Source organism: Bubalus bubalis, chromosome 11 (assembly GCF_019923935.1).
Source record: "Bubalus bubalis isolate 160015118507 breed Murrah chromosome 11, NDDB_SH_1, whole genome shotgun sequence".
In the NCBI taxonomy this organism is placed as follows: Eukaryota; Metazoa; Chordata; class Mammalia; order Artiodactyla; family Bovidae; genus Bubalus; species Bubalus bubalis.
In genome coordinates, this window is record NC_059167.1 from 26,171,094 (window position 1) to 26,186,222 (window position 15,129).

Genomic DNA, 15,129 nt, shown 5'->3' on the forward strand with positions numbered 1-15,129 from the left:
CTTTTTACTGTATTTACCCTTTATCTGTATCATATGATATACTTATTTCTCCCTTTTTGCTCTACTTTTTGGCTGACTGGGTTTTTAAAATTACATAAATATAGTTTACCATATGCCATAATGACACTGTTGATTTTTCCTTTGTGATTTCTTCTTTTAAGAAGCACATTCAATGGGCACAGGGATTGCGGCAGGGGGGCGGGGAGGCAGGGAGGGGAGCGGGGAGGCAGGGAGGGGAGCATGAACATTCTAAAACTGATCACAGGGGTGGTTGCAGAACTCTGAAAACACTAAAAACTACTAAATTGTACACTTCAAATCAGTAGATTGTTCAGCATGTAAATTATATCTCAAGAAAGCTGTTATTTTAAAAAGCGTATTTATCAAACTTTAGGATTAACTATCTGAAACATCAGTATAAAATATACCTTTATTTCATATCCTATAATAAATAAAAGACTGTTACCTTAAGGTAAATGATAACCTATCACTAAAATTGGAATCTGAGAAGAAAATGCTATGTTTATTATTAAATAGATTATAGTGTTGCGGTTACCTCCTACCTTCCTCAAAGTTCATAAACTCAACAAGAACTTCCTGAGATCCTGAATTCGCACATCAACACACATAATCACAGAGGGATAAAAGGTGATATGATTACAGAGTAATAACTGTGCCTTTTAAATCCTTTATCCCTCTCCCTTAAAATACAGATCCCCATTATAATGTCATTTTGCATTTCACAGGTTGCTTTTATCTGAGAAATAAGAAGTTTTTCCAACAGTAACTGACAGGTACAGCCACATGGAGCTCAGTCTTGTAGGTGGACGGCTATGGAGTACGTCCCAAGCCAGCAACCAGTAACTACCAATCCAAACAGAAACTCACAGGCCTGCTGCGGTCTTACTGCTCCACAAAAAAAAAGTGACTTAGCACTGGACGTTTTAAATATATTAATAATAATTCATTCTTCTACTCAAATACTGTCTTCTATGCCTAAGGCAGCCACCTCACGGACTACTGACGGCCTGACGACCACTTGCCGAGTCAGGGATGGCCTGGGTTCACGTGCCACAGTGTGCTGGTCCCACGTCATCGTTTTAATTATCAGTGTCAGCATCATCGCCTTTGAAAAACATATTTGTTCACTTACTAAAATAAAAGTAATACACATGGTAAAAGAACTGCGGTGTTGGAGAAGACTCTTGAGAGTCCCTTGGACAGCAAGGAGATCCAACTAGTCCATCCTAAAGGAGATCAGTCCTGAATATTCATTGGAAGGACTGATGTTGAAGCTGAAACTCCAATACTTTGGCCACCTGATGTGAAAAACTGACTCATTTGAAAAGACCCTGATGCTGGGAAAGATTGAAGGCGGGAGGAGAAGGGGATGACAGAGGATAAGATAGTTGGATGGCATCACCGACTCAATGGACATGAGCTTGAGTAAACTCCGGGAGTTGGTGATGGACAGGGAGGCCTGGCGTGCTGCAGTCCATGGGGTCGCAAAGAGTCAGACACGACTGAACGACTGAATTGAACTGAACAGTGGGATATAAAACTTTAAAAGTATGTTTCCTGGGACTTCCCTGGTGAATTGCATACATACTGCTTTGAAACCTAACTTTGACTACAGTATATTGTGAGTATCTTTCTACATCGCATCTCCTTCTGACTCTCAACATCAATACTTTGACCACCACTCAAAACTTCCTCCCAGATCCCTGCCTGGTCCAAGTCCACTATTTGCTGAGAAGTGAGCTACAGGCCTAATATGGGCCTCCTCCCAGGGAGTGAAAAAAGCTGGAAGCACCAAAATTCACAGACAACTGACTTTCTTCCACAGGCAAATGTGGAAATATGACCAATCCTCCAAACTTGTGCTATAAGAAAGCAAAATGTAAAGTAGGGACCCTGTGAAGACTTGGGCAGGTAGGGCTCCTCTTACCCTCTCACCAGATTCTCCCAGCAGCTACAGAATGACTGCATCTTATCCCCTCCAGGGACAGGCTTGTGAAAGGCGGAGAGTGTTACCAGAGGTTTGACCTCACCAGTTCCAAAAACAGAGATCACTAGAACCCCAAGTTATTTCTTGTTTTGAAACACTGGACTCTCAGGGAATCTCTGATTTCCTACTCTAGTGTCCAAAGCAGAGACCATGCAGGCTCCAGAGTCAGCGGGAGGCCTCAGCTCAGCACCTTGAAACCGGGGCTCTAGGCAGAGAAATCTTAGGACAGGCTGTGACAGGGAAGGTGGGGTGATGGGGACACAGGAGAGAGCCTCTGTTTACTTCAAATAAGGAACTAATGCAAGGGACTCAGGAAAAAACAGCCAAACAAGAGAAAGTTGTGTGTCCAGCAAGCGGGTGGGCGAGAGGATGAGGGGCAGTAGAAAAGAATCGTATCTCTACATTTGAGCAAAGAATAACCCAACTACTAAGCTTTCTTCTGGGCCAAGGGCTCATACTCCAAGACTGGTCAGCACACAGCAGGGCCGCCACGATCTCCCCTCTCCCACCGGTTTCCTTCCTGTCCTCACATGAAGTAAATGAGAAAGATGATTCAGGAGGCAGCCTGAGATTTTGAGAGGTAACAAGGCAAGGCTCCCAGAAATTTGCTCTCTATTTCCCTGCTTGGATTTGCATTCCCATCTGAGGTCCCACAGAGATGATGAACCCAGGTCTCTCTACTCCAGTGGTGGGGGATTGGGGGTGGGGAGGCAGTACTAACCTGCATCCAGGATTCTTCAGTGAACTTAAACTATGACATTTCTAATGGCAGCCGCCACGCAGCCAGCCTGGCATGGTGGCTCTTTGCTCCAGGGGTTCTTTCTGCCTTTTTGGCACTGTTGTGACCATGTGCACAGTGTGGGTTTTCAGTCTGGCCTGACTCACACAAAGCTCTGCATCGGAACCTGTGGCTTCACACTCCGCTGAGGTGGCAGTCACCACGCAGCCAGGCGCCCACCTCCCCCACCTGCCACAGCCGGTGTGAAGCAGCAGTGACCTCTGAACCCAAGGACGAAATCCTAGCTGGCACACGCGTGCCTAGGGCGGGAGGGTCCACACTGGGTAGTCAAAATCCAGGATGGACAGAGCCTGTTTCAACCCCTCTAACCAAGCGCCCTGGCCTCCGACTCGGTCAGCAGCCGAGGGGAGCCACCAGCCCCGCCAGCACCCCGGGCTCACCTTGGGCGTGCAGTGCGCGGTGAAGCAGGGGCAGGAGACCCGCCTGCCAGAAGGAGTAGCAGCCGTCTACCAGCTTGTTGCAGCGGCCCTGAAATCCACCTTCAAACCTCATCTGCCGGCTTGTCACCCATTGCTGAGCAGAAGACAGAGAGAGAGAGGCGCCAGAGGTTAAAAGAGACACGTGATCCAGCCAGCTCTCCAGAGGCCGGTCTGGGAGGCAGCGTTCCCAGGTTTTGGCTTCTCAGCTCCCGTTCCCTTGCTTTGACCTCAGACTTCCTCGCCCTCAACGTCACAGAGGGCTCTACACTGCAACAGCTAGTTTAACGCTCTGGAGGCAACCAACATGAATTCCTGCTCAGAGCCTAACAGACAACTAACCTGGGTTCCAAGAGGGTTCTGGTGCTGAAAGAACAAAGGGGCCAACCTGGCCTGGAAGGAGACCTGCAATAACGCCTCTTAATAAACAAGGTGTAACTGGGAAGTTTCAGGCCAGACCACCAGTGGCTCATTTCTATTCACTTTCCTTTCTCAGGGAAGTTTATTATAAGCAAATAAATGGAATTTAGTGCCACAGATCATCAGATGATTTCACACCATTTTTGGCAAGGAAATTCACCCCAGGTTTCTTAGCACAGCCCTCGGCCCTTGCAGAACCAGGGGCAGAAGCCACTAGCCCTGGTGAATGAGGATGGCTCCGTGGGCTCTAGCCACTCTGCTGCTCCAGGGCAAACTGGCTGGCTGACAGAAGAGCCTTTACCATGAACCTATAAAATGGCTCTTGGTGTCACTCAGTGGTCACACGTGATACATTCCTCCCTTATCTCCAAGTTTTCTAAACACACTGTACTTCGAACATCAAGATAGTCAAGGGCTTGGCCTCGAGGAATGAGCAGACCAACTGGCTGAGCAGATAATACTTCCATGTCCCTCCCAGCCCCTCAAGACAGTTCCAGCCACCAGCCAGGATCTCAAGGAGCTGCTTCACCAAACTGAAAGGGACAGAGGAGGGCGTTCCCCTGGACCTACGTTTTACTACACTGAGTTCCTGAAACGAGTCACTGAGGACCCCCTTTGGAAGAACCAGTCCAGCCCTCCTTTAATGAACAATTGTAGAGTTTAGATTGTATCCCTGTTCAAGGCAACACCACCCATAGAGTCACAATCTAAAACTCTTGGAACGACACAAAACACACTGCACTGCAGGTACACACACTAATACATCCCCAGTCTCCCATGAGCCAGTGCTCAGGACTGATGCCATCTAATGAAAGCAGGCGAAGCACTGCTCAAGCAAACAGGCAGTACAGTAGGGAGTCCAGTCTTCATTTTTGCTTACCCCACAGATTACGTGTTTATAAGCCAGACTAAATAAATTTTTTCAGTGCCTAAGCCCATGGATTTATTCTGTTTCCTGTGGCTATATGAAATCATAAAATCCTTCAGATATGGGTCCTACTTCTCCCAGAGCAAACAGAAGGGAGGGAGTAGTTTGGGTAAGAAGGATGCACCTACTACATACCAGGCTGTTTCATGTATATTATCTTCTCTGACCTTCAAAGAACTATTACCTCTACTTTATGGAGAAAAAGAGTTGAAGTTAAAACAGATTAGACAATTTTCCCAAGGTCACATGGCTATGAAGTGGCAGAGAAAGGGTTGAAATCCAGAACACTGTTACTAGAACTGTGACATCTGCTTATTTCTTATTTCTGCCTGGGAGATGGGGCTTTTATGTTTCACACATTGTTAGTGATCAGGTTTTTAAATGTCTGATAAACTCTAAGTCTATGCATAAAGTTGGCCATTTGGGCATAACCCCTTCAGGCTTTGAGAACCTTCAAGAAGAGTATGCTACAGGAGGCTTCCTAAAGGCCAAGACAAAATGCCACTGGTCGTATCTGTACAGGGAAAAATATAAACTCTCTTGGGACCCCATGGTGGGTCTCACAACAGTTCCTACAATGGCAACCTGACATCTGAACTTAGGGAGAGGAGATGAATGTCAGTTGCAGCTGATTTGCTTTGAGGTCATGATCAGGGAGTAAAAGCTTCACCAAAGACAGCTCCTTGGTGGCTGTGCGTGTGTGTAAACCAGGCCTCCAATGGTAATTTAGCTACAATTTAACAAGTCCCTGAAACTGACTGCACTCTGGATAATGAGTTCACTCTGAATAATGGGCAGGAGCTTGGAGTTGAGACATGAGCGCCTGGGCCACCCTCTCCGTGTTATTCCCAGCAGTGACCAGCTCGTGTAAAGGTAGCTACGAAATACTCACATAGTGTGGAGGGTAATAAGAGCTCTTCTCATAACTTCTTCTCCCAGGAGAATCTTTCTAAGATATGTGAAAACCTCTAGTTTTAAGAGACTGAAGCTATACTCTCCTAGAAGTAGGAGGCAGGTACTGTGGCCCTCCCCAGATGTCTGAGGGACTCAAGAAGGCTCTGGGGTTGGCCTAACACACGATGTAGAAGTTCAGAGCAGGAAGAAGGAAAGACAGGAGGAAGGGAGCCGAGACCGAGAGCAGATGTTCACCCCCTGCACTCTCTCCTAACAGTGCTGGGCGATCCAACATCTGCATCTGAAGCTTTGTTACACGACTGTCAGCCCAGAGCTCAAGGTAGGAACTGCTAGCTCTTCACACAAACGTCCCTGAAACCAGCATGTCTGAGCGGTCACATCCCAGGGCCCTGGGGCCTGAGGGGAAGATAGATCACCAAGTACTTACTAGTAAGCTCTTCAAGTTCAAGGAGCGCTCCTTCTTGAGGATGACCAGCGCAGCCAGGCCACAGAACGTGTAGCCGCCATGGGCTTCCATTCCTGGTACCCCGCCAATCCCACCTTCCCAATTCTGACACCTGGGAGGAGGTTGAGAAAACCCGACTGAGTGTCAACCAATGAGCACCCTGGATGGCAAAGAGTGAAGTGGCTCAGCTTAAGGCGTACACTGCTGCAACTATATTCAGTATCTTGTGATAAACTATAATGGAAGAGAATATGAAAAAGAATATATATATATAATGGAATTAATTTGCTGTACATCTGAAACACAACTTATAAATCAACTCTTCTAATTCTATTTTTAAAATTGCAATTATGAATGGAAAGATGCCAGCTAATTAACTTATAGAAATGCCTTTTCCTCCGCCTGCAATGTGGGAAACCTGGGTTTGATCCCTGGGTTGGGAAGATCCCCTGGAGAAGGGAACAGCTACCCGCTTCAGTGTTCCAGCCAGGAGAATTCCATGGACTGTATAGTCCATGGGGTTGCAAAGAGTTGGACACAACTGAGTGACTTTCACGCTTCCCTCAAAAAGAAAAAAGGAAATAGTCTACTAATGAACAAACATAGAACCTCAAAGCATCACTTTTTGGAAAGAGTTATGAAATCATATGTATACTGTGAGAACCATAAGGTTAAAATAAAACTGAAAAATAATTGCTAATGATGGTTATCTCTTAATACAAATCTACTGCTGATACCTTTCCTCTTTATTTTCCTGTGTTTTCAAAAAGCTTCCAGAATGAACATATATACCCTTATAGCTATCCAAAGTAAATTTATTTCTCCAAATTACAAGTTCCTATATTTTCAAATTATTACTATAATAATTATTATTGGGATTATAAGATAATTAGATAATGTAAGATAATATAGAAAATATGACTGTATTTTCTAGTCATAAAAACTTAACACTCTTTGGCCCAGCAATATTAGGGTCATTTCTAGGAATTAAAGGGATTCCCTGATAGCTCAGTTGGTAAAGAACTCACCTGCAATGCAGGAGACCCGGGTTTGATCCTTGGGTTGGGAAGATGCCCTGGAGAAGGGAAAGGCTACCCACTCCAGTATCCTGGCCTAGAGAATTCCATGGACTGTATAGTCCATGGGGTAGCAAAGAGTCAGACATGACTGATTGACTTTCAGTTTCACTTTTCACTTTCTAGGAATTAATTCTACAAAGTAAGTACGAATGTGTCCAAAGATAAGATGATAAGAATGTTTATTATATCCCCATTTATAATAGTGAAATGTTAGAAACTCAGAAACTCAATAGTAAGGGACTGGTTATATAAATTATGATGTATCCATACAACAAAATACTATATAGTCATTTAAAATGACATTACAGAAGTATACTTTAAAATGTTCCAAATACATTACATGAAAAAGTCATAAAATGATAATGTACTGCATGATTTTTCTGGAATTCTGGAAAGATAAGAAACATGAGTGGTTGGTGACTTTAGATTTTCTTTTTGCATGTCTTAATAAACCTGTTTTATCTGTGATATAAATAAATTTTCCTTCCTGTATATTTTCATATAACATAGAACTTTACTTCCAATGATCTACAGATATGTATATAGAGTCACATTCCCTGCAGGTGTATCTGCCTCACAAATCCTCACAGGTGTACAGGTCAATGAGCACTTAATCCAACTTCCAGGTGGAAGAAAAAGGAATCTGTAGTACTTCCTGTCTTCCAGGCACCTCTCATTAAAGGAGAGGCCTTGGGAATTCAGAGGCCTTTTTCAGAGAGGCCTGATAACCTCAGATATGCAGATGACACCACCCTTATGGCAGAAAGCAATGAACTAAAGAGCTTCCTGATAAAAGTAAAAGAAGAGAGTGAAAAAGTTGGCTTAAAACTTAACATTCACAATACTAAGATCATGGCATCTGGTCCCATCACTTCATGGCAAATAGATAGGGAAACAGTGGAAACAGTGACAGACTTTATTTTGGGGGGCTCCAAAATCACTGCAGATGGTGACTGCAGCCATGAAATTAAAAGACGCTTGCTCCTTGGAAGAAAAGTTATGATCAACCTAGACAGCATATTAAAAAGCAGAGACATTACTTTGCCAACAAAGGTCCGTCTAGTCAAAGCTATGGTTTTTTCAATGGTCATGTATGAATGTGAGAGTTGGACTATAAAGAAAGCTGAGTGCCAAAAAATTGATGCTTTTGAACTGTGGTGTTGAAGAAGGCTCTTGAGAGTCCTTCGGACTGCAAGGGGATCAAACCAGTCCATCCTAAAGGAAATCGGTTCTAAATGTTCGTTTGAAGGACTGATGTTGAAGCTGAAGCTCCAAAACTTTGGCCATCTGATGCAAAGAGCTGACTCATTGGAAAAGACACTGATGCTGGGAAAGATGAAAGGCAGGAGGAGGAGGGGACAACAGAGGATGAGATGGTTGGATGGCATCACCAACTCAATGGACATGGGTCTGAGTAAATTCCCGGAGTTGGTGATGGACAGGGAGGCCTGGTGTGCTGCGATTCATGGGGTCGCAAAGAGTCGGACACGACTGAGCAACTGAACTGTACTAAACCGAGACTCAGGGAGTTCACTGCAGAGTCAAAGACTGGCTGCTGCCCCCTGAATAGATTCTTCAGCATCCTCCATCCCTCAACCCTATGGCCACCCAAAGACCCACAATCCAAATTTTCTTTCCAATGCATCTGGCTTATTGGAGCATATGAACACCTCAAGTTTGAAAGGTTTGATGAGTGAAGAATATGCAAGGGACCTCTTAATTTTTTTTCCTTAACTTTTCTTAACTCAGCTTTAAAACACACACACACACACACACACACACACACAATATGCATTTATTTACACATTCCACTTTCCATCCATTTGTTTTCACATGCATGAGAGCAATTTAGCAAAATTCTTTGGGAGTTTCTTCTAGCTAAATATAATGGATTGAAAAGAGCCCAGTAAAATGAAAGTAAAGGAATTTTAAAAAAGGATAAACACATAAGGATAAGGAGAACAGGAGAGGATATGAATACAGACAGGAAATAACAAAATTGTGAAAGCTGGAAAAGGATGAAGATAAGAAGTAACTGACTTAATAGAGCTGAGAAACCTACACCAGCCCTGGGAGGAAAGGAGGGCTGAAGCAACAGAAAGCAAGGTGATGTTCTCTGATGACAAGTTGAGGGACATAAACTACCCCTAAAGTGGGAAGGTTTTCAACTGAGTTGACTGGGGTAAATTGATAAAGAGACTCAGCTAGACTTCCAGGTACCCAGCAGATGGGAGGCTGCAGGGGCTTAATCAAGAAGTGTGAATTCCAGGATTTCCAGCACAGCTGAGAGCAGGCAGAGGTACTGTACTGAGCAGGAGGATTCAGTGAAAGTCTATGACCTGAGCAAAAGCACTCCCAACCCCTTTCTCTACTGTTGCTGTTGTTTAGTCAGTATGTCGTGTCTGACTCTTTGCAACCCCATGAACTATAGCCTGCCAGGGTCCTCCATCCATGGGATTTTCCAGGCAAGAATACTGGAGTGGGTTGCCATTTCATTCTCCAGAGGATCTTCTTGACCCAGGGATCAAACCTGCATCTCCTGCATTGGAAGGTGGATTCTTTACTGCTGAGATACCAGATAAGGCCCTTTCCCCTATTAGAGTTCACAAAGCTGGCTGCTAGCTTCATACCATAACCAGGAATCTGGAAGGTTCTCCACAGAAAAATCCTATGGATACTGATATATGAGAATTCCCCCATGAATGGCTGGATCCCAGGCCACTCTGGCAAACATAGCTCTCCATCAGCTTTCTAGCACCTGACTCTTAAATATGAACATCAGACATTTAAGCAAAGGCTCTTACATGAAAGAGATTTTTATGTAAACATGACATAGAAATAAAACAAATAAAAATAAATTGGAGGAAATAACATAAGGAGCAGAAGTAAACTTTCTAAACACTGCAAGGACAAAATATCCCTGAAACAAGAACAAGAGTACATAAAAAAGGAGTATCCATTTTTAATATAAATGGAGATTAAAAATAAGCTTTGGAAAATTTTACACAGAATTACAGAAATAAAAACTCAATAGAAGGATTAGAAGATAAAAGGTAAGGGAACCTCTTAGAAAGTATGGAAGTAAAGTATATGCAATTCTAGACTGAAGATACCTGCTGAGTACCCAGCACCATGAACAACAACAAAAAAATCCTATCATGGCTCATCATCATGAATTTTCCAAACAGCAAGAATAAGAGAAATAAGACAGAAACAGACAATGAGTTGGGAATACAGTGGACTGGGAGGCAGTAACGCACAGAGGATACCATAACAAGTTTTACCACTTAAATACCTTTGTATTTCAGCTTAATATCAAACTCAACATCCCATCATCTGACGCATATGGAGACTATGACATGGAGAAGTTAAACAACTTGACCAAGGCCACTAAGCTAATAAATGACAAAACTGGGCTTCAAACCCAGGCAGTCAGAATCCTGCAAATATTAATAACTACATGCTCTGGACAAAACACACTAAAACTACTTCCTGAAGTCTCAGCAAAAGTAAAAAGGTGGAGATTTGAAAGTTGGAACAGTCAGTCCCTCCTCTCCCCCATTCCTCCCTTTTCTTTTTTTCTGATTTGCCCTGAGGATGGCTACAGTTGCCCAACAGTGGCAAGCAGCTCAGTGGAAGGCAGATGAAACTGAAAGCCCCATATTTCTGGCAAGAAGAACCAGAATGACAGAAATTGATGAGGAATCCCAGAAAGAGGAGAGTCAGAGAAGGAAAATACCAAATTCCATGTTTAAACTTCGCTCAAGTTTCTACCTGACCCTGGATCATGCCTGCACTGGACCAACTGAAAGCAGTTTCTAACCAAGAACTGAGCCAAGAGCTGGGCCCTGCCCACTGCAATCAGCTCACCAAGATGACTGAAGAAAAAGATCAACACTCTTTAAAGCAATCTAATGACTCCAGTTTCTACAACATAACATCACAACATCCAGTGATGCGAGCTAAGTCATTTCAGTCACGTCTAACTCTTTGCAACCCTATGGACCATAGCCCACCAGGCTCCTCTATCCATGAGATACTCCAAGCCAGAATACTGGAGTGGGTTGCCACTTCCTCCTCCAGGGCATCTTCCTGACCCAGGGATTGAACCCATGTGTCTTATGTCTCCTGCATTGGCAAGTGGGTTCTTTACCACTAGCGCCACCTGGGAAGCCATAATGTCCAGGGTACAAGCCAAATACCACTTGACACAGGCACTCAGGAAAAGGTGACATGTCAACTCCAAGACAGCCAGATGTTGAAATTTCCAGGCAAGAATTTTAAAACAGATATTATAATTTTATATTTATCTTTATGAAGAAAAACATACTTGTAATGAATGAAAAAATGGGAAATCTCAACTGAGAAACAGAAGGTATAAAAAAGAACCAAACCCAGGCCGTCTAGCTCAAAAGGTTATATTCTCAATGTTTAAACTAGAGCTCCCTTACTATTAAGTATTACATACCAAGTCCTCAGTAAAGGTTGGCCATCATTATGACCAGCCTTTTTAACAACGACACTGGACGCCATAAGATAATGGAGCAAGGCTTAAAAAATCTGAAGGAATACAATTTATAGTCTTCAATTTAGAAGTCTCTAACCAAATAAACTAGCCATCAAGTATGAGACTAGAATAAAAATAATTGCAAAATCTTAAAAATCTATCTCCCAAGTTCTCTTTTTTGGGATCTGTTGAAATAAGTGATCCACTCAAATGAGTAAGTAAACCAGAAGAAAGGAGGACTGGGGCTTTAACAAAGCAGAGAAGTGAATTTCATGCTGAAAGGAAGCTTCTAGATGCCTGCTGTGCAGCAAGCTGAGATCAATATGTCCAGACTGAAGCAGGAAGGCAGAGGCCCAGGGGTAGACGACTCAAAACACACGAGCACACACATGTACACAAACACACACACAAAAGAGAACTGATACATCACCTGAATTGTTTGACCATATTGAGAGTAATTTTATAACTCTGGCAGAAAATGTGGGAATTAGGAGGTAATGATTAATTCCAGAGGGAAAATAAGTCATACAAAAAAAGTAAATATGATCATAGTATATCATTTAGTTTAGCTGAAAATTGTATTTTCATAGCAGTAAGAACTACTTTGATAAAAATTAAGATATAAAAAATAAAACAATACAGCTTGGATATAATTCCTCAATAGTACAGATAAGCCTACTATACCTTTTTTTTTTTTTAAATTATGAAATAATTGGAAGGATCCAGGAAAGTATAGCAAGTAATATATAGAACATATGTGTATCTAACACCAACCTTTGATTTAGCCATATGCATTTCAGGTTTCTATTTTTAAAGTTTTAAACAAATAAACAGTTACAGATACAATTGAAGTCTCCTGAGTACAAGTGTGCATGTGTGCATGCTAAGTCACTTCGGTCGTGTTCAACTCTTTGCAACCCTACAAACTGTAGCCCACCAGGCTCCTCTGTCCATGGGCTTTTCCAGGCCAGAACCCTGGAGTGGGTTGCTGTGCCCTCCTCTAGGGGATCTTCCCGACCCAGGGATTGAACCTGAGTCTCCGGCACTGGCACGTGGGTTCCTTACCCCTAGCGCCATCTAGGAAGCCCGAGTAGAAGTGCAGACTTTCTGTAATTTTGTTTGCTTTCTTCCCAGAAGTAACTACCATCCTAAATCTGGTGCTTATTCTTTCCAGCATGTTTTTATATTACTACATGTGATTTGTCCCATAAACAATACAGAACTGTTTTGCATGTTTTAAAATTTCCAGTCAATGTGCTAACCTGCATGTTTTCCTTAACATTCTTTTTTTTTACACTAGTTTAACACTATTAAACACAATACTGTTCTGAGATTCACCTATATTGATATATGTAGCTTTAGTTAATTCATTTTCATTGCTATATTATATTCCAATGTGACTACATCACAACTCATTTATCCATCTCGTGTCTATGTACATTTAACCCATTTCTAGCTTTATTTACTATTACAAATGAGTCCTATGTCAGTCTCTCTCATGCATGTGTGTGAGTTTCTGGAGGAGTGGAATTTTGGGGTCATCAGCAAGGACGTTTTTGAGACATTTCCAAATTTCTCTTCAAACTGGTTTAAATCCATTTAGACTCTGACTAATACTGTTTACCCAGAGTTTTGATCCTTGCCAATCACATTAAAGAAAACTGGAAAAAAGAAAACTTTCAATTTTTGAAATGTAAAATGTATTTTTGAAATGTAAAATCTTTCAACCATAACATGTCTCTTGTAATTTTACATTCCCTTCTGGTTCTTCTGCACTTCCTTTATTTTTCAGAAGTCTTGACCGCCTGCTGTCTAAGAAATGGGACAAGTCCCAGCATCTCTCACCTTGCGATCCATTCAGCAGTGCCCTCAAACAGGTCTGGGGTGATGATGTTGGTCAACGAAGCTACCGAGGCAGCACAGTACGCACTTCTGGAAGGACAGAAATAGAGGGGCAAGGGTCACACTCTCAGGAAGAGCTCAAACAAGGCTCACTGAACTTCTTGGGCGGATTGCTCTCTGCCTCATAAGCTATAATCACCACCTGTCCTCACTCCTGGTCTCCAACCAGGAGCTCCGACATTCCATTTGGATCAAGTTCCTCACAGCATGGTCTCAGAGAAAGAACATGACATTCTATTCTCCCTACCTCCACACAGTCAAATCCACACCAGACGAAATAACAGCCATATCAATTTATGTCAACAGTGAATTCAGCTCTTCTTTCAAAGACCTACAATGCCTCCCAAAATTCCATGCTGCCATTCAGGTATTTCTGAGATGCTCATTCATTCAGTTGTCAATACTGTTCTTAGATCCAGGACTTGCCATGTTTATGGCATGGACACATTAAAGGTTAACCATATTTCTTTCAAACAGACAACCTCCAAAGCAGGCTGCCAGACCATATGGCTGCATAGACCAAGCAAGAGGGACCAGAATAGATGAGCTACTCAGATCCATTCCTTAGACTTCTAGAGCGAGAAAAGAGTTTTGATTTCAAGCACCCCTCCAGTACACGCACACGCACACACACACACACACACACACACACTTTAAATAGAAAAAAGAACATATTCTACTTGATTTGGAATAATTATTGCCATTCCATCCTGCCAGCCCTAATTCTTCTCAGGACACATTTTATTTCAGCTTCTCCCTCTATTATAGAATACATCTACAAACTGTCTCTTCTTTTCCACTATGGGCTTCCCAGGTGGCGCTAGTGGTAAAGAACCCGCCTGACAATACAGAAGATGCAACAGACGCAGGTTCGATCCCTGGGTAGGGAAGATCTCCTGAAATAGGAAATGAAATGGCAGCCCAGTACAGCATTCTTGCCTGGAGAATCCCATGGACAGAGGAGCCTGGCAGGCTACAATTCATGGGATTGCAACGAGTCAGACACAACTGAAGTGACTTAGCACATGGTCTTTTCAAACATCCAACATCTCAGCTTCATTTTATATTGAAGACAAAACTGTTTGTTCTAATTTTCTTTCAAGATCCTTTATCTAAGGGCTCCTAAGGAATATAAAAGAGAGGAGAGAGAAGAGTCTGGCTTCCATATTGTTCAATATGGACATAATACTAAGTCAAGCACACTGAAGCATTCCAGTGAGCTGCAAGTATTATTCTTCTCCCAGCATTTTAATCAGCCTGCTCACACTGGCCGAAGGCACAGCAGAGGCTGAGTTAAACCAGCAGGCATCAGAAGCATGCAAGAGTCCTTTCTGCCAAGTGTTATCATATACCGTAAGCTAACTTCGAAAGTCTGACCTAACTCCTCTCGGGTCTCGAGTCTCACAAAGGGCTTCAAAAGTACTTGCTCTTGAATGTGAATATAACCTCTGAGGTAGGGAGGTAGTCAGCAGTGTGGTCTGTTTCATAAATGGAAGACCTGAGACCTGCTGCCAGATCTCACACCGAGACAATGAGTGAGCAAAACACACTTTTCTTGAGCATCAGCTTCCTCTGTCCCTCTGTCCAGTCGTCATACCTCTCAAATTCGTCAGCTGCCCTCTAGCCTCCTGCTGTCACCCAAATCCAAGTCATCCTTAATCTGGGTCAGTTTCCTGTCCAGTCTTCCTCCCTCCAGCCCTGAAACCAGAG

General features: G+C 43.0%; 1 protein-coding gene across 5 annotated transcripts in view; it reads right to left on the reverse strand.

Annotated features, from left to right (window-relative positions):
* LOC102408492 (protein farnesyltransferase subunit beta) overlaps positions 1–15,129 on the reverse strand; it is an 80,470-nt gene that overhangs the window by 9,131 nt on the left and 56,210 nt on the right. For all 5 annotated transcript variants that reach the window (XM_025295349.3, XM_025295348.3, XM_006072130.4 and 2 more), the window contains 3 exons: positions 13,363–13,449; positions 5,914–6,043; positions 3,188–3,320 (listed from right to left, as the gene is read on the reverse strand). In XM_025295349.3, coding sequence (XP_025151134.3) covers positions 3,188–3,320; positions 5,914–6,043; positions 13,363–13,449 — 350 coding nt within the window. The remainder of the gene's footprint in view (positions 1–3,187; positions 3,321–5,913; positions 6,044–13,362; positions 13,450–15,129) is intronic.